Below are 27,601 nucleotides of genomic sequence, written 5' to 3' on the forward strand. Positions count from 1 at the left end.
AGCCAATAGGCTGGTCTTGGACTTATTTCCTGGCATAATTTACATATTACTATTTAATTATTTATGTTTTTTTTACTACTTAATTATTTATTGGTGCAACTGTAACAAAAACCAATTTCCCTTGGGATCAATAAAGTATGACTATGACTATGAATAGAGGGAGATGAACAAGAGAATATCTGTGGATGCTGGAAATCAAAGCACCACGCACAAAATGCTGGAGGAACTCAGCAGGCCAGGCAGCATCTATGGAAAAGAGTAAACAGTCGATGTTTCGGGTCCTGATGAAGGATCTCAGCCCGAAACTTCAACTGTTTACTCATTTCCATACAGTAGATGCTGGCTGGCCCGCTGAACTCCTCCAACATTTTGTGTGTGTTACAATAGAGGGACATGGATCATGCGCAGGTAGGATGGACATTGTAATTGGCACCTACAACAGTTCCAGGGCTGTACCGTTCTCTGTTCCATGAAGGAGAGATGCCCCACAACTAACACAATGTTCCTGAAGAGTTGTTATTGAACTGAGGCAGGACTGAAAGCAGAACTACTGAATTAATGTCAGAGGCTGCATACAGTGGAACAAACTACTCACCTTCCTTCAGGGTAACCCTGTTTTCATGACAATCAGCAGACAAGACTGTAACAAAAGAAATTTAGTTCGGACACAGTGCATGGATGCTTTTCTATTTGTGACCCCTGTGTGTGGAATTAACAAGTTACCTGGACAATGGTTAAAGGATTTCTCTATGTTTAGAGCAGATATTTGGGAGTTGCCTAGACAACAATTGATGAATTGCTCTTCCTTGTCATTTAAGAGCTCATCTCTGCAACTGTTACCTGTTCTTAAGATAGGTGAGTTTTATTCCTTGTCTTTTGACATTATTTACTCCCTTTGTCTGACAATATAGTAATGACAGCACGTTACTTAAGTCGATGAAAGGGGGTAACAATTTAATGCAGAGCCGCACACTGTGGCGGAAGCCTACACGATAGATACTGAGAAATAATTGTCAGTCACCCCTCGCTTGTTTAAATGCTGGCCCCCCTGCAGCCTTTCCTACAGCACTGTACTTACCTCATTACTGAGAGGCCAGCTGAACAAAATGAAATTAGAGGCTGTAATGAATTTTGTACTCGGTCAGTGTTACTGCTGTGCGTGGGTACGGAGTGACCTACTTTACTGCCTTAAATTTCTGTAATTCAACTCTACGTCCGACAAGGGCTTCACTGATGCAGTGAGTTATGTCCTGGAAATAGCAGTTGCCCCAGTCTGCGAGTTTCCAAATGTTGAGGACACTGAGTTAGCTTTGTAATAGTGGTTCAGTCTGAGGCAGACAGCCTAGTTCTGGATAGTTAGACTGATAAACAGTGGTAGTTATTACTCCTGCGGAGCTTCACACTAGGTCTAAACCCAGAAAGACCAGGATATTGGCAGGTGTCAGACTTTAACCTGGCACCCACCCCAAATCCTCCTATTCAATGAGGCTAAGTTTTTTCTCCCCATCAGCGACCAAGGTCTATTCCGCCAGGTGAGCCAACACAATCACTTGCTGCAGACAAGTTTTGCTGTTCTTCTCTGTCGTTTGTTCCACAAAAGAGGTGATCTGGAACTGAGGATAACATGGTAACAATGCTTCAGTGGGAATATTAGAACGTAGGAGTTCAACTCTACTTCTACTGTACAGGTGATTCGACGGGCTGCAGTCTACACCCATCCAGTGACCTGTACAAATCTTGTCCTCGTCTGATCACACACAAAGTAGTCAATGAGACCATCCTCCCAGGGACCACCTCTTTCAAAATCCTTTCCCAGTACTGCTGATATTTTCTCAAACCTTTTTTTCTATCTCTTCCATTACTGTCACTTTAGCATTTGTACTTGTACGGCTTTACACCAACATGCTTTGCACCAATCCATTGCCTGGCATTTGTCCCTATATTTATTGTTGTATATATTATTACCATGTACAGTTTACTGTTCATTCTTTGAGCTTCATGACAACAGAGAATTTCATTGCACCCTGCCATAAACAGCACTGTACAAAAGTCTTTGACACATATATATACGCATGATGCCTAAGACTTTTGGACAGTACTATATTTGTCAATATGGAGCAGACAGCGAGTTTGTAAATCTGGTGGGAGCAAGGGATATTGGGAATAGCGAGGGTAGAGTACCGCGGCGGGGTGTGAGACAGGTGGCAGAGGATTGCTGGGGTGAGGGGTGGCACTGGTTTACACACACCCAGCCCTGAGACACCAGGCAAGATCGTTTGATTCCAGACAATTGGCTCATTGACCATTACGGAATGTCTCTCTGGTTGCTTCCCGCTCCCTCCCCTCTCCCCTCCCCTTTTCCCAAACATGATTCCCCTCTCCCTGCCCCCTTCCCACTCTCAGTCCACAATAGAGACCCGTATCAGAATCAGGTTTATCATCGCTCACATATGTCATGAAATGTGTTTTTTTTGTTGCAGCAGCAGTGCAGTGCAGTACATAAACCTACTGCAGTACTGTGCAAAAGTTTTAGGCATCCTAGCTACACGTATGTGTGTGCCTAAGACTTCTGCACATTACTGAATGGGAATAAACTAATCTCAATCTGAATCATAAAATTAATATAATAAAACCTGGATGTGGGGGTAGAAGGGTGGGTTGGCAAGTTTGCAGACAACACAAAGGTTGGTGGTGTTTTAGATAGTGTAGAGGATTGTTGAAGATTGCAGAGAGACATTGATAGGATGCAGAAGTGGGCTGAGAAGTGGCAGATGGAGTTCAACCTGGAGAAGTGTGAGGTGGTACACTTTGGAAGGACAAACTCCAAGGTAGAGTACAAAGTAAATGGCAGGATACTTGGTAGTGTGGAGGAGCAGAGGGATCTGGGGGTACATGTCCACAGATCCCTGAAAGTTGCCTCACAGGTAGATAGGGTAGTTAAGAAAGCTTATGGGGTGTTAGCTTTCATAAGTCGAGGGATAGAGTTTAAGAGTCGCGATGTAATGATGCAGCTCTATAAAACTCTGGTTAGGCCACACTTGGAGTACTGTGTCCAGTTCTGGTTGCCTCACTATAGGAAGGATGTGGAAGCATTGGAAAGGGTACAGAGGAGATTTACCAGGATGCTGCCTGGTTTAGAGAGTATGCATTATGATCAGAGATTAAGGGAGCTAGGGCTTTGCTCTTTGGAGAGAAGTAGGATGAGAGGAGACATGATAGAGGTATACAAAATATTAGGAGGAATAGATAGAGTGGAAAGCCAGCGCCTCTTCCCCAGGGCACCACTGCTCAATACAAGAGGACATGGCTTTAAGGTAAGGGGTGGGAAGTTCAAGGGGGATATTAGAGGAAGGTTTTCTACTCAGAGAGTGGTTGGTGCGTGGAATGCACTACCTGAGTCAGTGGTGGAGGCAGATACACTAGTGAAATTTAAGAGACTACTGGACAGGTATATGGAGGAATTTAAGGTGGGGGCTTATATGGGAGGCAGGGTTTGAGGGTCGGTACAAAATTGTGGGCTGAAGGGCCTGTACTGTGCTGTACTATTCTATGTTCTATGTTCTATAAAACTATAATTAGCTGTAAAGCACTCTGGGACACTTGAAGGTCAATGTTAGACGCTCTGTAAATGCAAGTCCTTTCTTTGTTTCTACCAGGATATGCTCCCATATGTAATAGCTGATAAAGTGATGATTTTTGTGATGCAATAGCTACTTAACCAATCAGAGTTTGTGACATTTATTTGACCAACACATATCTCATTGTGATATCATTAAACAACTTTGCTTATAACCTTGTTCAGATTAAACTTTTAGTGTATGTTCAAAACAGATTTTCTTTTGGTTCAACATCCACAGGTATGGTTGTGATACTGATCATTTATGTATAAAAGACAATGGGTCAAATTTTGCTGCAGTAGATATCTCTCCTGCACTGTCCATTTCAGATATATTTTTAGAACTTGCATTGAATGATGGAATTGATATTGTGTGTTGTTATCCAATGGTCTTGGGGGATTAAGCAAGAAACAAAGGATAAAGCAAGAAAGTGGGTTAGAAACTAAACAGGTAACAGAAGAAAGAGCATGAAAGACTGGATCATGAGAGTTAAGGAAAAAAAGACAAGATAAAAATAGTGTGAAATGTTAATCTTTAAAAAATGCTGAACAGAATTACTAATTGGGAATGAAGAGCAAGTGTTTTAATTAAGTTTTCTAGTGCAGTGAAGTTAAATGCATTGTGCTGTCAATAACCACAATGCTAAAAGACTTAGGAGTCCTGAGCTGCAATAACAGGAATGAGTACCGTAAGTACCAACAAGTTAGGCATCTGTGTGGAGAGACAGACAGAGCTAACCTCACAGGTCCCCGACCTTACTTTAAAACTGAAGAAAGATCTAGAGATAAAGTAAGTTTTATTGCAGAGAAAGGGAGGGAGGGAGAGATTAACAAGTAAAGACAAGTAATAGGGTTGATAATAGAACAAGTGGGTAAATAGAGGATGGACCCAGAGGACGTGTGAATGAGAACAGCAGAGTATTTTAATTTAATTTGTATCCACATTGTTGTATTGTGCCCAATTGATATCTAGCATTTTTTTCTGGTGATTCTCATGGGAAAAATAACGGAAATCTTGAATATAATGAGACGTTTCTTTTGAGCTGCAGAATGTGGGGCAATAGATGGAGCAAGACAAAATGACTGGAATATTACAGAGATTTGTTACACATGCATAACTCATGTCTTAATCCACTGAACTAATAACAGTGTGTGCAGTGAACTCAGTTATTTTAAGAGGAGGAGCTGGCAGTGTTCATTACTCCCACAGGCTACACATTTCGAACGGGTGAGTGCAGTCTGCTATGATAATTTATATATATAAAACACTGCCAAATATAAGATGTTGGATACAAAGTTCCATTGATGCCACTGACAGAAATTTATCATCAGCAAACATTAAAGCAGATTGCTTTGAAGTGTGGTTGTATTTGGTTGGGCCAACATGTTAAAGTATTTTGCTTTGCTTGTTTGGCAACAGGGATGCCTAAGATTGGGACAATCGTAATATCAACCTTACGCTGAAACCTGTGCACGCAAACTTGGCTGGCATTTTATTGCTGATTTGGGCATCTTCCTCATTTTCCTGATGAAAACGAGCCAGTCTGACCGGGTGCATTTGAAGATTTTTTTTTCAGAGAAGAGTGACAAATTCTTCCGGTGTCTGGGCAACGCCTCATGACTGACCCTTGGATCTTGCTGTGCACAGTCTGCGTACTTCACATTACAATAGTGAGCCCTCACTTCAGACCTGGCTCCTATGCTCCTTGGACAGAGCTGAAGTTCCACTGGACCCTGTGGAAATTGATGGCACAGAAAGGAGACTTTGGGCTTAACATGCTATCCCTTCAATGGTGTTTAACTATGCACGTACACAGTCCACTAACACCAAGACCAACAAATCTTCCACTAACCATCCCGTTTTGTTCAGGAACGTGCACTGCCTCAGCTGATGGGCCTGTTAGTAAGTTGGTCTCTCCCTTCCTCCCTTTTTACTGTGTTCTGTAGCCTTTTAGGCAACAGCACACCGAAAGCTTGTTCAGACACAGCCTGGGTCTGCAAATCTCTGTGGGACCATCGGGAGAGTCAGGGCCTGGTGTCTCCAAATCCACGGGTCCACTGGAGGCTAAAGAAGAAGGCTGGGCACTTTTTAGATCTAGTAAACCTTTTTCTGGCCCTTTCCTTATCCCATGGAGGTGAGCAGTGCATTCCGGAAAAGGGCTGCATATTCACTGAGGTGATTGCTGTGAGTCACTGCTGCTCCATATCAGTGGTTAATGACTCTATTGTTACGTTTTATAACTCCAAAACGTAAAACTAATTGAAAGAAAAAGATGGGATCTGGGATTAGTGTGTCTAACTTCATTTTTACTTTAAGCAAGGTGTGTACGTATGAGGTGGTGACATGATGACGTGTGCCATTTATGTACCTTTACATATAGCCCGCTATGCATTTTGTGAACACCAACAAATACTTAACCAAACAATATATTTACAATATTACTCAAATATTACTGAAACAGTAAATACACAACACCTATGGCCTGGAATGTCAGTGTGTAGTTTATGGCTACGGCTGCCAGTGTACCCACACCTACTGCTTCAATGATAGCCTGTCGCCACAGGACTTGGGTTAGTCTGGGAGGGGAAGGAAGGATGAGAAGAGAGATTTGCACAAAATGAGGAAGGACCTCACTCACATATCTGAGATCATCTGTATCTGTGGACAGAGTCCAGACGGCTGAAGATGGTGTCAGTTGCAGTGGATGACCAAGTTGTCCTTAGTGCCTTGTCACACTAAACGCTCCACAGTGCCTTGCTGTGTCCACCTTCCTGCCCACTGAGGCAAACTAGTGATTACCTCTGCACAGCCTGCCGCGTCCAGACTTCATCAGCTTGGTTAAGCAAGCCCAAACTCACTAAGGGTTTAAGACCCATTGGTTACCCTCACCTGATTTGGCCCGCTTGTTGAAGCAGTTTTCCAAGGTGTCGCTACCAAACGGCTGCTTGGAGCCATGGGTGAGAGCTGAGTGCCAAGTGGGGACCAATGGTGGACGAGCTACTTCCAAGTGAGCGCAATGTTCCGACTCAATCAGAGGTGCTACCCCTCCATGATACCCCATACACCTCAGTGTTATACAGAGACAGTCCCATCAGTGATGTGTCTCAGTGTTATACCCATCCCCACCAGTACTGTACCCCAGTGTTATACAGTGACAGACCTGTCCTCGCCAGTACTGTACCCCAGTGTTATACAGTGACAGACTTGTCCCCATCAGTACTGTACCCCAGTGTTATACAGTGACAGACCTGTCCTCGCCAGTACTGTACCCCAGTGTTATACAGTGACAGATTTGTCCCCATCAGTACTGTACCCCAGTGTTATACAGTGACAGACCCATCCTCACCAGTACTGTGCCCCAGCGTTATACAGTGTCAGACCTGTCTCAATTGGTACTGTACCCCAGTGTTATACAGTGACAGACTTGTCCCCATCAGTACTGTACCCCAGTGTTATACAGTGACAGACCCATCCTCACCAGTACTGTGCCCCAGTGTTATACAGTGACAGACCCATCCCCACCAGTACTGCACCCCAGTGTTATACAGTGACAGACCTGTCCCCATCAGTACTGTACCCAGTGTTATACGGTGACAGACCCGTCCCCACCAGTACTGCACTCCAGTGTTATACAGTGACAGACCCGTCCCCACCAGTACTGTACTCCAGTGTTATACAGTGACAGACCCGTCCCCACCAGTACTGTACTCCTGTGTTATACAGTGATAGACCTGTCCCAATCGGTACTGTACCCAGTGTTATACAGAGACAGACCCACCAGTGCTGTGTCCTAGTGTTAATATCTGCCCCAACAGTACTGAAGCTTAGCATTATACAGTGCTTATTAAAGGTCCCATTACACCAGTTCCTCAAATAATACAAGAGATTTCACCCACGTCGTGGTCAGTATTTACTCCCAAATGTATTTATTTCTTTTTTATTAGCTCAATGAATCTTACCAATTTTTAGAGATGCACCACAGGGAGTATCTTATCTGCATGTATCGCAGCTCGGTACAGCAAATGCTCTGCCTAAGAGCACAAGAAACTGCAGGCAGTTGAGATTTGAGCCCAGTGCATAACACAAAACAAGCCTCCTCTCTCCTGATGGACAAATGATGCAAAAGTCTGAGAGCACAAGCCACGAGATTCAAGGACAGCTTCTATCCTGCTGTTATCAGGATCTTGAATGGACCCCTCACCTGCTGAGGGGTGAACTCTCGATCTCCCAATCTGCCTCATCATGGCCCTTCCACCTTATTTGTTTACCTGCACCGTAACACCAAGTTCCACATTCAGATTTTCTCGTTACTACCTCGACATAGTTAAGTACCGAATGATCTGTCTGGAAGGCACGCAAACAAGAGCATCTTGTACATGTGACAATAGTAAAACAAGCCCAATACCCTTTCACACCACAGCCAGGAATGCAGGGTTGGCATGCCAACCCAGATTTCAGTAATAGCTGAAGATGTGAAAGATTGTGCATAATTGCCTATCTGAACATTCTCCAGAGCAAATTGTCTGGCAGGTGATTATTATTTCCATCTCGTGTCTCAGCTGCAAATTGCTGGGCCTTACTGATGACCAGCTCCAGACTGACTGGAGTGGCTCACAGGCCTGAATGTACATTTAACTGATTGGCATACAGATTGCTTATTATCTTTGCTTTTGGGAAAACGTTGTGCCCTGTGGACAGTTTCAGACAAATAATGACCTATTATCGAAAGTTTGAGTGGTTCAAAGAATAAAGTAATCTTGTTTAATGACAATCCCAGCATTAGGAGGTTATTTTGATTCTTGTTGATTTAATTGTATGCAGAGTGTATTTGATATTCTGTTCAGAGAGTATCTGACAGTCTGTGCAGAGAGTATCTGACGTTCTGTGCATAGTATCTGATATTCTGTGCAGAGAGTATCTGATATTCTGTGCAGAGTATCTGACAGTCTGTGCAGAGAGTATCTGACATTCTGTGCATAGTATCTGATATTCTGTGCACAGTATCTGATATTCTGTGCAGAGAGTATCTGACATTCTGTGCAGACAGTATTGGACATTCTGTGCTACATCTCAGATACATAGGGGTTTCTACAACTTATGAGATGTTAAAATAACGGTACCTACTGTATATATCAGTAACTGTTGCTAAAATATTAAGAGAATGATAATGTTGAAGAAAGCCGGTATCAGGATGGCGCCAAGCTGGAGTTGCCATCGAGATTATAGCTCAGACTTAGCTGCTTTGTAAGTTTGTGGAGTTAGTTTTGGGGACAGAGAGGGGAGTTGAGGGGGGAGGATGAGTCAGGTCAGGGTTTAAGGACAGCGATCTGGGGGAGTTAGAGGTCAGAATAGCATTTAGTGTTCTTGTGTTCTGTGTTGCTTTGTGGATCATGGTGGGCTTGCTACGTTGACATCACAATACGTGGTGACACTTGCATGATGTCCTTCAGAACATCCTTAAGTGTGTTGGTTGTTGACATAAATGATCCATTTCATTGTATGTTTCAATGTCCATGTGATAAATACATTTGAATCTGAATATCTTCTGCCTGTCATAGTTTGGTGATGCTGGGTTGTTTGGAAAAATTGTAAATAGTAAACCAGTTCTCTAGACTTCTTCATCCAATTTAAGACTGACTCCAGCATAAGGTTATGTGACAGCTCATTGGGGCATAGTACATTTTCTCTGTGATGTAGTACCAACGTTTTAATCTACTGAAAATCAATCTACCCGCACCCCCACCCCACTACAGAGCCCTCATTTCTGAATCTACTTATCTAAGAATTTCTTAAAATCTCCTAACGTATCTGCTTCCATCATGACTCCTGGCAAGGTATTTCATGCACTCACCCGTCTCTGTGTAAGCAAACTTACCTCTGACATCCCCCTTTATACTTTCTTCCGGTCACCTTAGAATTATGCCCCTTCATATTAGCCATTTCCACTCTCTGCTATCCACTCAATCCATACCTCATCATCATGTACACCCCTATCAAGTCAGCTGTCAAGGTAGAGAAGGAAGGAATCTGGTCCTACTGCCCATAGGAGCTGATGTATATTTGAACGACAGTCTGTTGGATTTAATATCATCTATGGGGGCTTGCTTATATATATATGGGTGCCCATAAGTCTGGTCTTCATAACTCTGGGGCAGCCTATAGTGGGAGAGTGATATTAGAGTGTTAGTAATCCGATCCCTCATTGATCTATTTTGGGGGCCTTGGCCTTTCACTTTATTTGTTACTGATTTGGGTAAAGTTCTACTTCCAAGTTTGCAATCACACACGGTTAGATTGGTAGAATAAGAGAGCAAGGCTTTCCTTTCTAGACTAAGTGAGTGGACAGAGCTTTGAAAAGTAGAGTTCAGCTTGGCTTATTGTGAATTCATTCAGTTTGGATTCAAGAAAGGAAAATGCCAATATCAAAAAGATACTGGTTGTTTTGAGGGGGCAAACGGATTTGGGTCATACTTCAAGTATAATTAATATACCAGCCAGGCACAGGCTTGAGGGGATTAAAACATAGAGGGAAGAACCTGATGTGTAGAGAATGGATCTGACCACAGCTGGAGAATCGAACATGGTGGGATATGTAGTCCTGGCCACATGTGCAGCAACAGTCCTATTGGTTTTAAGGAAAGTAACAGAACAGTTCTGAAAGCACTGACAATGGATGTAAGAATGAAAAGGCGTTGCACGGTTTATATCATAATTTTTAAAAATTATGAATAAAGTTTATTTTTAAAATAATAATAAAAATGTAGTCTTTAAAGAGGATGAAGCCCATACTTGGCAAAAAATATACGAGTGGGTCTTGCACTCTTGTGACTTCCACACACAGAAAAATAGGAACATAAATTAGAGGGGTGTCAATGATTCAACCTCAAACCAGTATTGTTAAAACAAGCATTTTTTGTTTGCTCACACAATTATTAAGATGAAAGTTATTGGAACTTAAAACTTATTTTGGGCCATATTACGCCTCTTCCTATAGATGCTGCTTGGCCTGCTGCGTTCACCAGCAACTTTGATGTATGTTGCTTGAATTTCCAGCATCTGCAGAATTCCTGTTGTTTGCATATTACCCTCTTCCTGTTTTGGGCAGGGAACCCACACATTGGTCATTATGATCAGCATTAAAGTCTCTGTCATGTTCAAAACATAAATCTAATTGAAAGAAAAAAAAAACACGGAGCCAGGGATAACATGTACGTTTATCTTTTCACTTTTAGGGAGGCGCACACTTCAGTCAGAGGGTGGTGAGAGTGTGAGACGAGTTGCTGGCGGAGGTGGTGTTTGCGGGTTTGATTTCAACAATTAAGGGAAACGTGGATGGGAGGAGTATGGAGGGCCACGGTCCAGCAGCAAGTCACTGGGACTAGGCAGAACAACAGTTCAATGGTAGGGCCTGTGTCAGTGCTACAGTGGTCAGTGTCTCGTTGTTTGAATAGTTATGTCATATTTTTGCTGCTATATCTGAGTCTCAGCTCTCTTAGCCTCTGTTTCACTTTTTCTTTCTACCTTTCCTCCCTCTGTATTATGTACAGGTAAATGAATTCCTCTGTTGGGAAAATCAACAATCAAGGGAAAAAATATTTACGCAAGAGCTGGGTTCTTGAGTATTGAAATTTATGAGCGATTTTGGGGCCCGTATCTAAGAAAGTACATGCAGCTCTGGAGAAGATCCAGAGGATTATAACTTTTGCCGCATTTCACTGATTCTCTAGGACAGGTGTACTTGACTTATGAAACGATAACATTAATGAGCACTCTCCTCACATCGGAATACACTGTACCAAAATAGCCGGAAGGTGTTCACTAATTTATTTCAATTTATCAATGTTACTGAAAATGTTTTCCAGAAATGTGAACCTTTCACTAATTGAGGAATAATTACATTGACCACATTGTTAAATTCTTTTGTTGTCTGGGAAGTTCCTATGGGCTTTGCTGAGATTGTAAAATGCCTTTTATATTGTAATTCCAAGACTGGGAATGTGATTGGTGAGGAATCTATTGGCCCATCAAGCTTCTTGCTGCTTGCAATTAGGTCATAACTGATGTATACCTTGATCCTGTCCACCCATCTGTGTTGGAGCAGAGTTCCAGCTCTTAAGTGAACAAGGAGTCTAATATTGAACCTGAGCAAACTGGCTATAGAACATACAACATTACAGCATAGTACAGACATTTCATGCTTCTCCTTTTTTCTACAATCCATGTGCTTATCTCAGAATTTCTTAAATTGTTCTAATGTACCTGCCTCTACCCTTACCCTTTGTAGGGCATTCCACACACCCACCACTCTCCGTGTAAAAAAAATACTTCTGATATTCCCCCTAAACTTTCCTCAAATCGCCTTAAAATTATGCCACTTCGTCTTAGCCATTTCCACCCTGGGAAAATGCCTCTGGCTATCCGCTCGATCTATCTGTCTTGTTGCTCTATCAAATCACCTCTCCTCCTCCTCCGCTCCAAAGAGAAAAGCCCTTGTCACTATGGCAAATTGCTCTGGATTCTCCCACAATTATAGGAAGTAGTGTTCGACTAATCTCAGAAAAAGCCTCAAGAGTTTTGCGAGGGTGATGTTAAATGATAGACCAAATTTTAAGTGTATGACAAAGGTTTGAGTATCAAAGTATCATGTGCATAAGGCTGCAAATTAATGGGATTAAGCAGAGGACAGGGTTGGCCTTTTGTATTTAGAGGTAGGATTTAATGAAATGCATTAAATCCATGTTCCTCATAACACCCAAATTAATAATGACATGAACACTTTAACAGCTGCTCATTTTTGCATTGAAATTCAGGGAAGATGGATGCTTAAAGAGTCAAGGGACATTGGAAATACAGAAGTAGTCAAACCAAGACTCCTCTTGCACATTGAAGGAACAGATGATAAGAAAAATGTTGGGTTAACAACAGCTCCCAATCTGATATGTGTTCCTCAACACTTGTACTTTGCTGAAACTAAAATTTAATTCCCTCTTCCAGACATCACATCTCTCCCGAAGTTCCAGGAGTCTCCCGCATATTAATAGTGGCTCCCTGATGCCCGCAAATTATATACAATATCCCGGAAATCAATTTTTTTGAGAGCAAGTGAGCGAGAGAGAGAGAGAGAGAGAGAGTGTGAGAGAGAGCGAGAGAGCACGTGAGAGATCGACCACTAGAGAGGGAGAGAGAGAGTGTGCAAGAGAGAGAAAGAGCGAGTGCGTGCACGAGAGAGAGAGAGAGAGCACGCCATGAGAGAGTGTTCCAAAAAAAGAAAATATAAAACGTACGTTACCCCAGACTACCCTAAAGTCTACCCCTGCATAATAGGGATCAAAAATAATGACAGTGTCGCTCACTGCACTGTTTGCCCAAATGACTATAAAAGACATGTTGAGGTGAGTTTAACAGGTGTCATTTGTTCATTAGCATAGCTTACGTTATTTAAACTAGCTGGCTAGCTGCTAAGGAGCTACTCTATTGCAGACATCCCACCTCTCCTGGAAGTTCCGGGAGTCTCCCACAAATTGATGGTGCTACCTCCCTGAAATGAGTTTTTGCAGGGTGGGATGTCTGCTCTTCCAGGTTTGGATCTGTGAGGAACCACCTGATGTAGGTCCTCTTGCAATTTGATACCTTGCACCTCGAATGATCCAGAAAGCTTTTTCTAACCATATATCCTCACTTATACCACCACTGATTCAAGAGCACATCTCAGTTCACGCTCAGGTAGGTTGGGAAAGTGTGTATTTTTGGGGCATCATTGATGAAATAAAGCAATTTCCAATTGTAGTTGGTGAAAGCCAGCTCGCTGTGGAAGACACCAGCAGTATGCCAGAAATTCAAGTGTGTCAGGGGGCATAAGTGATTGCAATTGCTATTACTAAGGATAAGGTGCTTGGAAAGCTGAAAGGTCTGAAGATAGGTAAGTCAGCTGGACCAGATGACTGAGGGAGCCAAAGAGATTGTGGGGTCATTTGTAGTAGTCTTTCAAGAATCACTAGAATCTGGAGTGGAAAATCAGCTTTGTCTCCATGGATTACAAATGCTAATGATGTTGCTGATAAGGGGCCCAAAACTGCTCACAATACTCCGTGTGGTCTCACTACTAATTAAGATACGCAGTTCTCTAGTCAGCATCATCCCTCTTATATTAATAAACAAATTGTTCAAATGCAAAATGATGCACACTTTAGAATCATGCTCTGTACTTTGCCCCCCCCTTTAGAAAATAGTGTATGCCTTTATCCCTTCTACCAAAGCTGAGCAGCTCTCCGTCTGATGATGGTGCGGCATTAAATGCAAACCAACATTCTGCCTGTGCCACACAGCTGTGGTATGTCACAGAATGAGCTCTCCCTACCAGGTCCACACAATTTCTGGGAGAGTTGAGATTATATAGATTGGCAGAAAAACCTGGAAAGTTCCTCTCCAAATCTCTTAGTTAATTGAATCTGGCTCAAGGGGCCAGTCCAGCTATCTTTGTACAAGGTATAAAAGCCCAACTGTATCTTGTATGTACTAGTGGAAGACCTTTCCTTCCTGGCCTGAGAACAGAAACACATCCTGATACCCAATTTCATTGTAAACTTGCTTAACCTGTATTATTGTGCCTGAGACCTGACAGCAACTTTTAATTGAAGCACAAAGGCCTAGGTCTTGATTGATGGTGATGCACACTTTGCATGCGCTCCACAACAGAATAATCACTGAAGGCACCTCATGGTAAAGCAGATCATAAGGGTCACTTTTCTTGTGAGAGAGAAGGGGAAAGAGACGAAAGTGTATGTGTGAGAAAGGAGAGGGGGAGAGCGTGTGTGAGTGTGTGTGTGTGTGTGAGAGAGATAAAAAGCGGGCGTGTGTATGAGAAAGAGAGAGTGGGGGAGGAATTGAACCTGCTCTATGTGTTCAGAGAGTAGTGTAGACCTTTAGCATGGGACGAATGCCTGCAAATACACTCCTTGCCTAAGCTGTAACTGGAGAGTCTGATCTGGAACAACTAGTAGGTGACAGATTCTGTGTGTGTGGGGTGGGGGGGGGGCGGGGTCACACCACATAATGCACCCAGTGCCCTGTACTCTGCTCTGCTTTGGGCGAGCATTCATTTTGAACATTTTATTTTAGTCAGCTAAGTTCTCTAATTTCTGCAGATAAAGTAATCTAAAATAAATCAAATGTTTTGTAAAGAAAAATTCATTTGAAAGCATGGTGCCATGTTTTATAGTTTGATATACAGATAGCTACAGAAGAATGTAAGAACTTCAAAAGCAGATGATGTTATTCAGCCCCTTGCCCCTAATCAATAATTGTCAAGTTTTAACTTGGCAGTTATTGTAGTTTGCTGGAGAACAGTCCCAACTTCACTATGTAGAAATGTTTCCAAATCTTCCTGAAAAGACAGGCTTCAACCTCGACATATCTGATCCCTAGTACTACCAATAAAACACTTTTCCTGTCTTGCTGCCTTCTCTTTCTCTTCCCAACCCCTCTCCTGTCCTCCACTCCTTATCCCTTCTCTTTATCTTTGGCCTCCCCTCTCTTTCTCCCTCCCTCCCCTCCTATACCCAATTTCTATATCTCTCTCATCTGCTCTCTCCTACCCAGTCACTCCGTCCGGCCCCTTGTATTCTTCCCTCCCTGCCGTTCCCCACTCTCATCTCTTCAACTCCCTTTTCTCGCTCCATCCCCTCTGGTCTTCATCCCTTTATCTTCCCCATCTTCCACCCTCTTTCTCTCCTTCTCACTTTCCTCTCAACCACTCGTCTTTCCTGCCTTCCTTCTCCCTCTTCTCTTCTTCCCCTCTTTTTACTCCATCCATCCTCTCTCCCTCGCCCTCACCCTCCCGTCCTCCACTGTCACCCCCCCTCCTTCCCTGTAACCCCTCTCCCTCCTCCCCTACCACCTCCCCTGTACTCCCTCCGCTCCTCTTGTACCCCCTCTTCTCCCCGTTCCCCCTCCCCTCCTCCCCTGTACCCCCTCTCCCCCTCGTAGTCCCCTCCTCCCCGTAACCTCTTTCCTGCCACTCCCCTGTACCCTTCCCTCTTCTCCCGTACCCTGTACCCCTCTCCCCCACTCCACCGCACCCTCTCTCTTCTCCCCAACCCCCACCTTTCTTCCTCCTCCCTCGGCCGCAGCTCCCTGGAAACCGTCAACAAACGGTGCCTGCGGCCGGCTGGCGGCTCGGGAGCGGCGGAGCAGCGGCCGGAGAGCGGGTGAGGGTCAGGCCGGGGCGGGGAAAGAGTTGGGGTCGGGTTGCCGCTCTCTTCTTTTGATCGACTCTCCCTGGACAGTCTGGCGGGGGGGGGGGGGGTGGGAGCGGATGGCGGGGTGTCCGCCCTAGCGGCAGGAAGACCTATGTGTACACAAATCCCACAGCGCAACTAAACCAAAACTTTCGAAAGGCTGGAATTCCTCTCGGTTTAATCGTTAACTTGATCTCCCGCTCACCCCGACGTTTCGAATGACACCGGTTCTCTGGGACCTGCAGTGTTTATCCGGCACTGGGGCTGTGCTGAGAGAGGCTGGTTCACCCTCACTCCCAGTGTGGTGGTGAGGTCACTAGTCTGCAGAGAAACATGCCCACATCCCACGGAGACCACCAGAACTCAGGCCACAGAGGAAACCAGCACACACACCCACTGAGACCACAAATTAACCAGCCTACACTATCACAGGGACAACCACCACTCCCCAATCCCACAGAGACCAGCAGCCCAGGGAGACCACCAGCATCTCCCGAATCCACAGAGACCACCATCATTCCCCTATCCCACAGAGACCACCACCATTTCCCAATCCCACAGAGACCAGCAGTCCAGGGAGACCACCAGCATCTCCCAATCCCACAGAGACATCTGTGCCAGTGAAAAAATTGGAGTTGTATTGGTGATCCCCAAGCAGGTTTGAGAGAACAAACCCAGAATTTGCTGTGTGGTGTTGGTATGTTGAAATACAGGTAAAAAAATTGAATAACATGTTTCCCCAGGCAACAAGATGGCGGACAGTGGATCAAATAACCGGTTCTCTGAGAAAGCCCAGCTACAAGAACTGCAGGAGCGATTCTGTCAATATGTACAAAATATGAAATGCCTAACAGATCAGCTTGACATGGTAAAGTATGCCTTAGAATGACCTGGCAATTTGTTCTCTTTGCCTGCTCTCCCTGTGTTTGGAGCACTCTGAGATTGTGAAAAGCTCTGTGTAAATGCAAGATCTTGTAATCATTTGAAATGAGTTGACCCTCTTGGGCCAGAGTAGCAAAATTAGCTGCAGAATCATAATTGTGAGGTCAGGCAGCATCTATGGAGGGGAATAAAGAGTTGACATTTCTTGGGCTGAGACCCTTCTGTTTATTCCTCTGTATAGATGCTTCCTGACATGTTGAGTTCCTCCAGTATTTGCCGTGTATTGCTCTGGATTTACAGAATCGGCAGAATTTCTGGTACTTATGTATGTGAATTGAATGCTGTCCAGCCTTTCAATACTTTCAAGTCAGTCTTTCACACAATGGGAGTGATAATGCCAGCAGAGAAGAAAGCCCATCAGCCCCTCCATCCTGTTCTAAACAGGCAATGGCCAGTCTACAGGCTTTCCACAATTTCATGTTTGATAGAAGATCGTGGCGGGGAGCTAAACGTTCAAGGATACACATCCTATCAAAAAGACAGGCAGGTTGGCAGAGGTATTGTGGTGGGTCTCTTGGTTAAAAAAAAATGAAATCAAATGCTTAGAAAGAGGCGACATAGGATTAGATGTAGATTCCTTGTGGGTAGAGTTAAGAAACTGCAAGGGTAAAATGATCCTGATGAGAGTTACATAAAGGCCTCCCAATAGTTGCCAGGACGTGGGCTACAAATTACAGCAGGAGATAGAAAAGGGATGTAAAAAGGGCAATGGTCATGGGGGATTTTAACATGCAGGCAGATTGGCAAAATCAGGTTGGTAAAGAACTTGTAGAATGCTCATGAAATGGCATTTTAGAACATCTTATGGTCGAGCCAATGAAGAAAACGGCGATTCTGGATTTGGGGTTGCCCAATGAAACAGATTTGATTAGGGAGTTTAAGGTAAGGGAACCCTTGGGAGGCAGTGATCATCCACAGTTTGAGAGGAAGAAGCTAAATTCAGATGTATTGGTGTCACGTTTGAGTAAAGGTAACTACAGAGACAAGAAATTGAAGCTGGCCAAAGTTGATTGGAAGGGGAGCAGAGATGACAATAGTGCAGCAATAGCTGGTGTTTCTGGGAGCAGTTTGGAAGGCACTAGATAGATACATCCCAAAGAAGGAACATTCTAAAGGGAGGATATGGCAACAGTGGCTGGCAAGGCAAGTCAAAGACAGTATAAAAGCAAAAGATATATATATCAAACATTAGTGAAAAGGCAACTAAAAAAACAATATGGAAAGAAAAGATGAAATATGAAGGTAAACAAGCCAATAATATAAAGGAGGATACCAAAAGTTTTTTTCAGAAATATAAAGAGTAAAAGAGAAACAAAAGTGGACATTGCACCATTAGAAAATAGTGCAGGAGAGGAACAAAAGAAGTGCCATACAAACTGAGTAAATGTTTTGTATCTATCTTCATTCTGGAAGACACCAGCAGCATGCCAGAAATGCAAGAGAGTCATGGGGCAGAAGTGAATGCAGTCACTATTACAAAGGAGGAGGTGCTTGGGAAAGGTCTGAAGGTAGACAAGTCACCTGGACCAGATGGAATACAGCCCAAGGTTCTGAAAGAGGTAGCTGAAGAGATAATGAAGACATTTGCAATGATCTTTCAAGAATCACTTGGACTGGAAAATGACACATATCATTCCACTGTTTGAGAAAGGAGGGAGGTTAAAGACAGGAAATTATAGGCCAGTTATCTTGATTCAGTGGTTGATAAGATGCTAGAGTCCATTATTAAGAATGAGTTTTCTGGTTATTTGGAAGGACAGGATAAAATTGGCTGAAGCCAATATGGTTTCCTTAAGGGGAGATCTTACTGGACAAATCTGTTGGAATTATTTGAGGAAGTAACAGGTAGGACAAAGGGTCTGTGTGTGTTCTTTACTTGGATTTTCAGAAGCTCTTTGACAAGGAGCCGTAAATAAGGCTGTTAAAAAGGATAAGAGCTCATAGTATTACAGGAAAGACACCAGCATGTATAGAAGATTGGCTCACTGGCAGAGGCAAAGTGTGGAAATTAAGTGGGGCTTTTCTGATTGACTGCCCGCGACTAGTGGTCCTTAATCAAGTGGTCCTTAAGGGTTTAAATGTTATGGAAGTAGGCAGGAGAATGGAGAAAGGGAAAATAAATCAGCCATGATTAAATGACGGAGCAGACACGATGAGCAGAATTACCTAATTCTGTTCCTAGGCCTCATGGTCTTTTTCTTATAGAACAGGGCTTCCCATCATTTCTTATGCCATGGATCTCTATCATTAACCGAGGGGTCCATGGACCCCAGTTTGGAAACCACTGCGATAGAAGTTATTACCTTAGTTAACAGAAGTTTGAAAGTTCATCGTTGACCTGGCATCACTTGCTGTTTGTGGAAAAGACTTCCAAATTTTTACCACTTTTTCCATCAGGAAGTGTTTCTAAATTTTAAGTTGAGAGCCCTGTCTCCTTAGTTTCTTCTACCTTCAGGATATCTAGTACATTCAGCCAGAGGGTGGTGGATAAATGGAACGAGCTGTCAGAGGAAGTGGTAGAGGCTGGTAAAATTACACTGTATAAATGATATTTGGACAGCTACATAGATAGGAAAGGTTTGGAGGGATATGGGCCAAATGTGGATAAACGGGTATAGTGCAAAAAGGCAACCCTGTTGACATGGACAAGTTTTGCTGAAGGGCCTGTTTCCCTGTGGAAAAGCTCTACAGCTATGATTTTATTTGCTATGATTTTATTTGTTTACCCCAATGTCTTGAAAACTTGGTTGAAATCACTCTAACTTTCTAAATATCAGGGAATTTAGGGATAAAATGAAAACTCTAACATTACATCAGCTGTATATCAGGGGACAGCATTTTGCTGTAGGCTCAGGGTTTGTAGGTTCAAATTCATGGGCACTCTACAGAGCTAAGGGAATACGACATAACTGTGGGTGTATTTTGGATGAGGTATGGGCCCAAATTGTCGTCTCAAAGAGACGCCAAAGATCCCATAGCATTCCAAAGAGTGAGGAATTCCCTCTGGTGTCCTAGCCAACCTTTATTTAACTGGAACACCGGTGTTCACAGAAGCTCGCTATACTCAAATTGATCCCTACGTGACAACAGTATTCCTAAAGAACATTATTTCCACAAAGTACTTTGGGCTCACTAAGGCAATGACTGAAGCAATGTAAGTGTTTACTTTCCTTGAAACACTATGCAGCTAATTCCTGGGGTGAGAGGATTTTCCTATCAAAAGAGCCCAAACAAGTTGTGTCTATATTCTTTGGAGTTTAGAATAATGCGGGGTAATTTACCAAGACATGTAGGATACTGGGTCATGTGTAAGAGAAGGTGGATGTTGAGATGTTTTTATCAGTGAGACAGTCTCAAACAAGGGGATGGAGTTACAAAATGAGGGGATGATCATTTAAAACTGAGATGTGTAGAATTTCTTTTGGTTTTGCACAGTGTCTGGAATTCTCCACGCTAGAGGCTAGATCATTTGAAATGTTCAAAGCGGAGGTAGATAGAGTTTTGAAAGAGCGTGATTTGACACGGAGGAGGAGTTGATGCCAGGTGTACATAAACCACGATTGTATTGAATGCTGGGACAGGATAGAAGGGCCAAATGGTCTACTGCTGCTTGGATTTTCCTACTTCCTTATGTTCTACAAAGAGGCAGTAAAATGGAAAGGAAAGGAAATGCTATTACTGAGAATCCAACTACAATTTAATCTCCAAGGTTATGTGGTATTTTATGAATGTGGTTTAAATACGTCATTGTGTGTGAGGGAGGATGATGGAGCAGAGGAGGGTGTTTGTTGTGCATTTCTAATTACCCTGGAGCTGACTAGCTATTTCACAGGGCCTCATTGCTCTAATTCTAGAGATACATGTAGGCCAATTCCCTTCCATAAAAAACATTAGTGAACTATACTTTTATAACAAGAAAACTAGAAACATAGAAGCGTACAGCACAATATAGGCCCTTCCGCCCACAATGCTGTGCCGAACATGTACTTACTTTAGAAATTACTCTGGGTTACCAATAGCCCTCTATTTTTCTAAGCTCCATGTACCTATCAACGAGTCTCTTAAAAGACCCTATTGTATCCGCCTCCATCACCGCCGCCGGCAGCCCATTCTACGCACTCACCACTCTCTGTGTAAAAAACTTACCCATGATATCTCCTTAAAACTGTGTCCTCTCATGTTAGCCATTTCAGCCCTGGGAAAAAGCCTCTTACTATCCACACGATCAATGCCTCTCATCATCATATATACCTCTATCAGGTCACCTCTCATCTTCTGTTGCTCCAAGGAGAAAAGGCCAAGTTGACTCAACCTATTCTCATAAGGCATGCTCCCCAATCCAGGCAACATCATCGTAAAACTCCTCTGCACCCTTTCTATAGTTCCCACATCCTACCTGTAGTGAGGTGACCAAAATTAAGCACAATACTCCAAGTCGAGTCTGACCAGGGCCCTATATAGCTGTAACATTACCTCTCGGCTCTTGAACTCTGTCCCATGGTTGATGAAGGCCAATGCACCATATACCTTCTTAACCACAGAGTCAACCTGTGCAGCAGCTTTGAGTGTCCTATGGACTCAGACACCAAGATCTCTGATTCTCCACACTGCCAAGAGACTTACCATTAATACTATATTCTGCCATCACATTTGACCCACCAAAATGAACCACCTCACACTTATCTGGGTTGAACTCCATCTGCCACTTCTCAGCCCAGTTTTGCATCCTATCAAAGTCTCTCTATAGCCTCTGACAGCCCTCCACACTATCCACAACACCCCCAACCTTTGTGCCATCAGCAGATTTACTAACCCATCCCTCCACTTCATCATCCAGGTCATTTATAAAACTTACGAAGAGTAGGGATCCCAGAACAGATCCCTGAGGCACACCACTGGTCACCATTCTCCTTGCAGAATATGACCCGTCTACAACCACTCCGCCTTCTGTGGGCAAGCCAGTTCTGGATCCACAAAGCAAGGTCCCCTTGGATCCCATGGCTCCTTACTTTCTCAATAAGCCTTGCATGTGGTACCTTATCAAATGCCTTGCTGAAATCCATATACACTACATCTACTACTCTACCTTCATCAATGTGTTTAGTCACATCCTCAAAAATTTCAATCAGGCTCATAAGGCATGACTTGCCTTTGATAAAGCCATGCTGACTATTCCTAATCATATTATGCCTCTCCAAATGTTCATAAATCTTGCCTCTCAGGATCCTTTCCATCAACTTACCAACCACTAAAGTAAGACTCACTGGTCTATAATTTCCTGGACTATCTCTACTCCCTTTCTTGAACAAGGGAACAACATCTGCAACTCTCCAAACCTCCGGAACCTCCCCCGTCCCCATTGGTGATGCAAAGATCATTGCCAGAGGCTCGGCAGTCTCCTCCCTCGCCTCCCACAGTAACCTGGGGTACATCTCATCCAGTCCCAGCGACTTATCCGACTTGATGCTTTCCAAAAGCTCCAGCGCATCTTCTTTCTTAATGACTATATGCTCAAGCTTTTCAATCCACTGTAAGTCATCCCAAGATCCTTTTCCATAGTGAATACTGAAGCAAAGTACTCATTAAGTACCTCTGCTACCTCCTCTGGTTCCATACACACTTTTCCATTGTCACACTTGATCGGTCCTATTCTCTCACGTCTTATCCTCTTGCTCTTCACATACATGTAGAATGTCTTGGGGTTTTCTTTAATCCTGCTCACCAAGGCCTTCCCATGGCCACTTCTGGCTTTCCTAATTTCATTCTTAAACTCCTTCCTGCTAGCCTTATAATCTTCTAGATCTCTATCATTACCTATTGTTTTTAATCTTTTCTTTTGTTCTTGACTAGATTTTCTTCTTGACTAGCCTTTGTTCCAGTACCCTACCATCCTTTCCCTTTCTCATTGGAATGTGCCTGTGCAGAATGCCATGCAAATATCCCTTGAACATTTGCCACATTTCTGCCATACATTTCTCTGAGAACATCTGCTCCCAATTTATGCTTCCAAGTTCCTGCCTGGTAGCTTCATATTTCCCCTTACTCCAATTAAATGTTTCCCTAATTTGTCTGTTCCTATCTCTCTCCAATGCTATGGTAAAGGAGATAGAATTATGATCACTATCTCCAAAATGCTCTCTCACTGAGAGACCTGACACCTGATCAGGTTAATTTCCTAATACCAGATCAAGTACAGCCTCTCCTCTTGTAGGCAAACTTACATATTGTGTCAGGAAATCTTCCTGAACATACCTAATAAACTCCACCCCATCTAAAACCGTCGCTCTAGGGAGATGCCAATCAATATTGGGGAAATTAAAATCCCCCATCACGCCAACCTTGTTATCGCTGTACCATTCCAGAATCTGTCTCCCTATCTGCTCCTCAATGTTTCTGTTACTATTGGGTGGTCTATAAAAAACACCCAGTAGAGTTACTGACCCCTTCCTGTTTCTAACTTCCATCCACAGAGACTCCATAGACAATCTCTCCATGTCTTCCTCCTTTTCTGCAGCTGTGACACTGTCTCTGATCAACAGTGCCTTCCCCCGTCCTCCCCCCCCCCCATCCTTTCTGAAACATCTAAAGCTTGGCACTCTAAGTCTCTGTAATGGCCATATCATAGTTCCAAGTACTGATCCACACTCTAAGCTAATCCATTTTGTTCATGATGCTTCTTGCATTAAAATAGACACAATCTCAAACCATCAGTCTGAGTGCATCCCTTCTCTATCATCTGCCTATCCTCCCTCTCCCACTGTCTCCAAGCTTTCTCTATTTGTGAGCCAACCGCCTCTTCCCCAGTCTCTTCAGTTCGGTTCCCAACTCCCAGCAATTCTAGTTTGAACTCTCCCCAATAGCCCTAGCAAACCTCCCTACCAGAATATTGGTCTCCCTCAGATTCAAGTGCAACCCGTCCTTTTTGTACAGGTCACTCCTGCCTCAAAAGAGTTCACAATAATCCAGAAATCTGAATCCCTGCCCCCTGCTCCAAACCCTCAGCCACACATTTATCCTCCACCTCACTCTATTCCTATACTCACTGTCACATGGCACAGGCAGTAATCCCGATATTATTACCTTTGAGGTTCTGCTTTTCAGTTTCCTCCCTAACTCCCTGTAGTCTGTTTTCAGGACCTCCTCCCTTTTCCTACCTATGTCGTTGGTACCAAAACATACCACGACCTCTGGCTGTTCACCTTCCCACTTCAGGATATTGTGGACGCGATCAGAAACATTGTGGACCCTGGCACCTGGGAGGCAAAATACCATCCGTGTTTCTTTCCTGTGTCCACAGAATTGCCTGTCTGACCCCCTAACTATAGAGTCCCCTATCTCTGCTGCCATCCTCTTCCTTTCCCTACCCTCTGGCATGGCCACTGTTGCTTCCCCCAGGTCGGTCCCCCCCCCCCCCAACAGTACTCAAGTAGGAATACTTATTGTTAAGGGGGATAGCCTCTTAGGGGTACTCTCTAGTATGTAACTCTTTCCCTTCTCTCTCCTGACTGTTACCCGCTCATCTGTCACCTGAGGCCCCAGTGTGACTACTTGCTTATAGCTCCTATCTATCACCTCCTCACTTTCCCTGATCATTGAGGTCATTGAACTGCACCTCCAGATCCCTAATGCGGTCCCTATGTAGCTGCAGCTCGACGCACCTGGCGCAAGTGTGGCTGTCCGGGAGGCTGGGAATCTGCTGGACATCCCACATCTTACACCCAGTACAAAACACCAGCCTCACAGACATACTTCCTATACCTATTCTTCACAGGTAACTTAGTAACTTACCTTGCCTCAACTTGTTATTGCCGAAGCTCCATTGTGCCAAAGTCCCTCTACTCTGTCGCCTGCTCTGTAAAGCTGTATTCTTTTGAGATTCTTCCCACTGATCTAACTCACTGACTTCTACACATCTGCACTGTTGTGCCTCGATCAAACCGCTGAAGAAAAAACTTCCTCCTTTTAAATTCTTCCTGTCAGTCTAACTCGCTGGCATCCACGCGCCTTATGTAGTCGTGCCTGGATCACTAGTTCAGTTAAAGAGTGCATTCCTATAAAAATGAGAGTTATTAATCTCGTGTTTTACTTATAAAAGGGGCAGTACGGTGGTGTAACAGATGAGGCTTCTGCCTCACAGCACCAGAGCCCCAGGGTCAATCCTTGGGTGATGTTTGTTTGGCGTTTCCAATTATCCCCGTTACTGCTAGGGTTTCCTTTGGGTGATGTTTGTTTGGGGTTTCCAATTATCCCCGTTACTGCTAGGGTTTCCTTTGGGTGATGTTTGTTTGGGGTTTCCAATTATCCCCGTTACTGCTAGGGTTTCCTTTGGGTGCTCTGGTTTCCTTCCGAACCCTAAAGACGTGTGCGTCGGGATGTTAACTAGGAATTATAAATTGTGTCTGGTGTGTAGGTGGGTAATAGAATCTGGTTGCTGGGAATGAAATAGGATTGGTGTGGGGTTTGTATTAATGGGTGTCTGAGAATCAGAGCAGATTCAATGGGCAGAAAGACCATTTTCACTGCAATATGACTCTATGACTCTGTAACACTGTAAGGAGGCTATTTGGTACTTTATGGCTCAGAGTGAATAAAGCCCATCAGTCAAGTTCTTGCTCTCCTTATTTTCCAGCATTCCTGTGATGATATATTTTCACTTACCTGACCATCAAATCCCTTTGGTTCTTTATTGTCATTAACCTACACTAAGGTCATTGGCAGTGGCCTGTTCACCTACCAGCTCACAAATCTTTGGGAAGTAGGAGGACACTGGTGTAACCGGATGAAACCCCTACGGTCACAGGGAGAATGTATAGATTTCTCACAGCTATGAACAGGACTCAGGGTTGAACCCAGTCACTGGGGCTATGAGGCAGCAGCTCTACTCAATGTGGGACTGTGCCCTTAAGCACAGTGTATGTTTGTGGCTAGGTTAGAGTTTAGGGACAGGGATGTGGAGGAGTTAGAAGCCAGGCCAGAGTCTAGACCTCTGCCCATGCTCTGCAGTGACACGGACGGGTGATGGAGAACATCAGTGGATGTCGGGTTATCTTTCAAGCACAGTGTATGTTTGTGGTGAGATCAGAGTTCAGGAACCGGGATGTGGAGGAGTTAGAAGCCAGGTCAGAGAAGCCAACCTCTGCTTCGTGTTCTGCATTCGAAGGCCAGTGACATGGACAGGTGATGGAGGACATTTGGAGACTCGGCAGTCGCTCCACACTTGAAGGCCAGTGACATGGCTGTGTGATAAAGGACATCCATGGATGTCGGACTATTCCAGCTTGGTGGGTCCTGGGATCAGAAGTCCGTGCAAGCAGGAGGCATGAGGGCCGGTGAATCAGAAAGCCTGGAGTTCGTGGCCCTGTAGATCAGTCCTGTCATCAGCCAGTCCAGGGTCAATACTGAAAATTAAAACCTGCAGATTGGAAGTCTGGTCGTCAAAGACCGATGGTTGAAGCCTGGAGACTGGAAGCTCAGAGGCTGGTCCTGGGGTTGGAGAACTGGCCGTATGGGTGGGTGGGAAGTAGGGAGACGGGCTTTGTTTTTTCTGTTTTGTTGCGTTCTGTGTTGTTCTGCTGAACATGGTGGGCAGGCTATGTTGGCGCTGGAATGTGTGGCAACACTTTGGGCTGCCCCCAGCACGTCCTGAGGTGTGTTGGTCATTAACACACCTGAATCATGCATTTCACTGTACGTTTCGATGTGCATGTAATAAAAACATGAATTTGAATCTGGATAAGGTGAAAATATTCCGTTGCTTTATAGTCTAAAACTAACTGATGGGATTATTTCATACTATTGCTGTCCGATACAGAGGAATCCATTCCTGGTGATGTGCTTGGTAAGACCTACAACACATGTCAATCCAAGTTCAGAAGGGTGTCAAAAAGACATTCAATAGAGAATTGGATAGGGTTCAGGGAAGTTAATTTAATACCTTTGTCAGTGCACTGACCTTTCAACCATTTTTAATAATGCTGTTTACTTTGAAAGTACATCTTGATATTTCTTTATTATGCATACTTTATTCCATTTCCGTCTGATAAACCTTTATCTTTGTGAGCTTCTTTTTTATTGATATTTAAATTTTTTATATAATTTTTTGTTTTAATTGTTGAATGTTGTTTGTTTGTTGCATGTTTTGCCCTGACCAACACACCACAGCAAATTCCTACCACGTGTAAATGTATACTGTGAATAAAGTTGATTCTTGAAAGACTGAGGGAATGGAAGTGACAAAACTCCTCTGGACATTGTAAGATGAATAGATGAATGACGTTACCTGTGTTACCGAGGGTATACTTCCTCATGGCTCCACATAATGGTTGAGGAAGATTTACTGGGAAGAGAAAGCAAAAGAGGAGCATGAGGAGGAGGGTGTGAGGAAGGGAAGAATATAAGAGAAGAAGAGGAGATGTAGGGTCAGGAGGAAGTTATGGTGGAGGTGGACTGAGAGGAATTTGTGATATGCTGAAGGAGCAGTAGGATATATAGATCAGGGTATGATATGGATGATCGGTAGGAATTGAGGATGTGCTAAAATAACAAGGGGATATAATGAGCAGAGTAATACTGTAGAAATAGGAGTATATGAAGGAGGTGAGAAAGGGAGAAGGAGGTGGAAAATATAGGCCCTCTGTTACAGAGAATAACTCCATTCTTCCCAGTAGTTTAATGCTGGCTCTTTCGAGAGCAGTCTTATCTGTTCCATTTCCTGGCTCTTTCGAGAGCAGTCTTATCTGTTCCATTTCCTAGCTCTTTTTACTTGGCTGCTGGTGGTGTAGCAGTTAGTGTAACACTTTACAACAC

General features: G+C 43.8%; 1 protein-coding gene across 1 annotated transcript in view; it reads left to right on the forward strand.

Annotated features, from left to right (window-relative positions):
- The first annotated feature begins 15,704 nt into the window (after positions 1-15,704).
- LOC134359587 (lamin-B1-like) overlaps positions 15,705-27,601 on the forward strand; it is a 202,019-nt gene continuing 190,122 nt past the window's right edge. Inside the window, exons 1-2 of the mRNA XM_063073086.1 lie at positions 15,705-15,823; positions 16,597-16,721. Coding sequence (XP_062929156.1) covers positions 16,605-16,721 — 117 coding nt within the window. The 5' untranslated portion in view covers positions 15,705-15,823; positions 16,597-16,604. The remainder of the gene's footprint in view (positions 15,824-16,596; positions 16,722-27,601) is intronic.

Source organism: Mobula hypostoma, chromosome 20, assembly GCF_963921235.1.
Source record: "Mobula hypostoma chromosome 20, sMobHyp1.1, whole genome shotgun sequence".
Lineage (NCBI taxonomy): Eukaryota > Metazoa > Chordata > Chondrichthyes > Myliobatiformes > Myliobatidae > Mobula > Mobula hypostoma.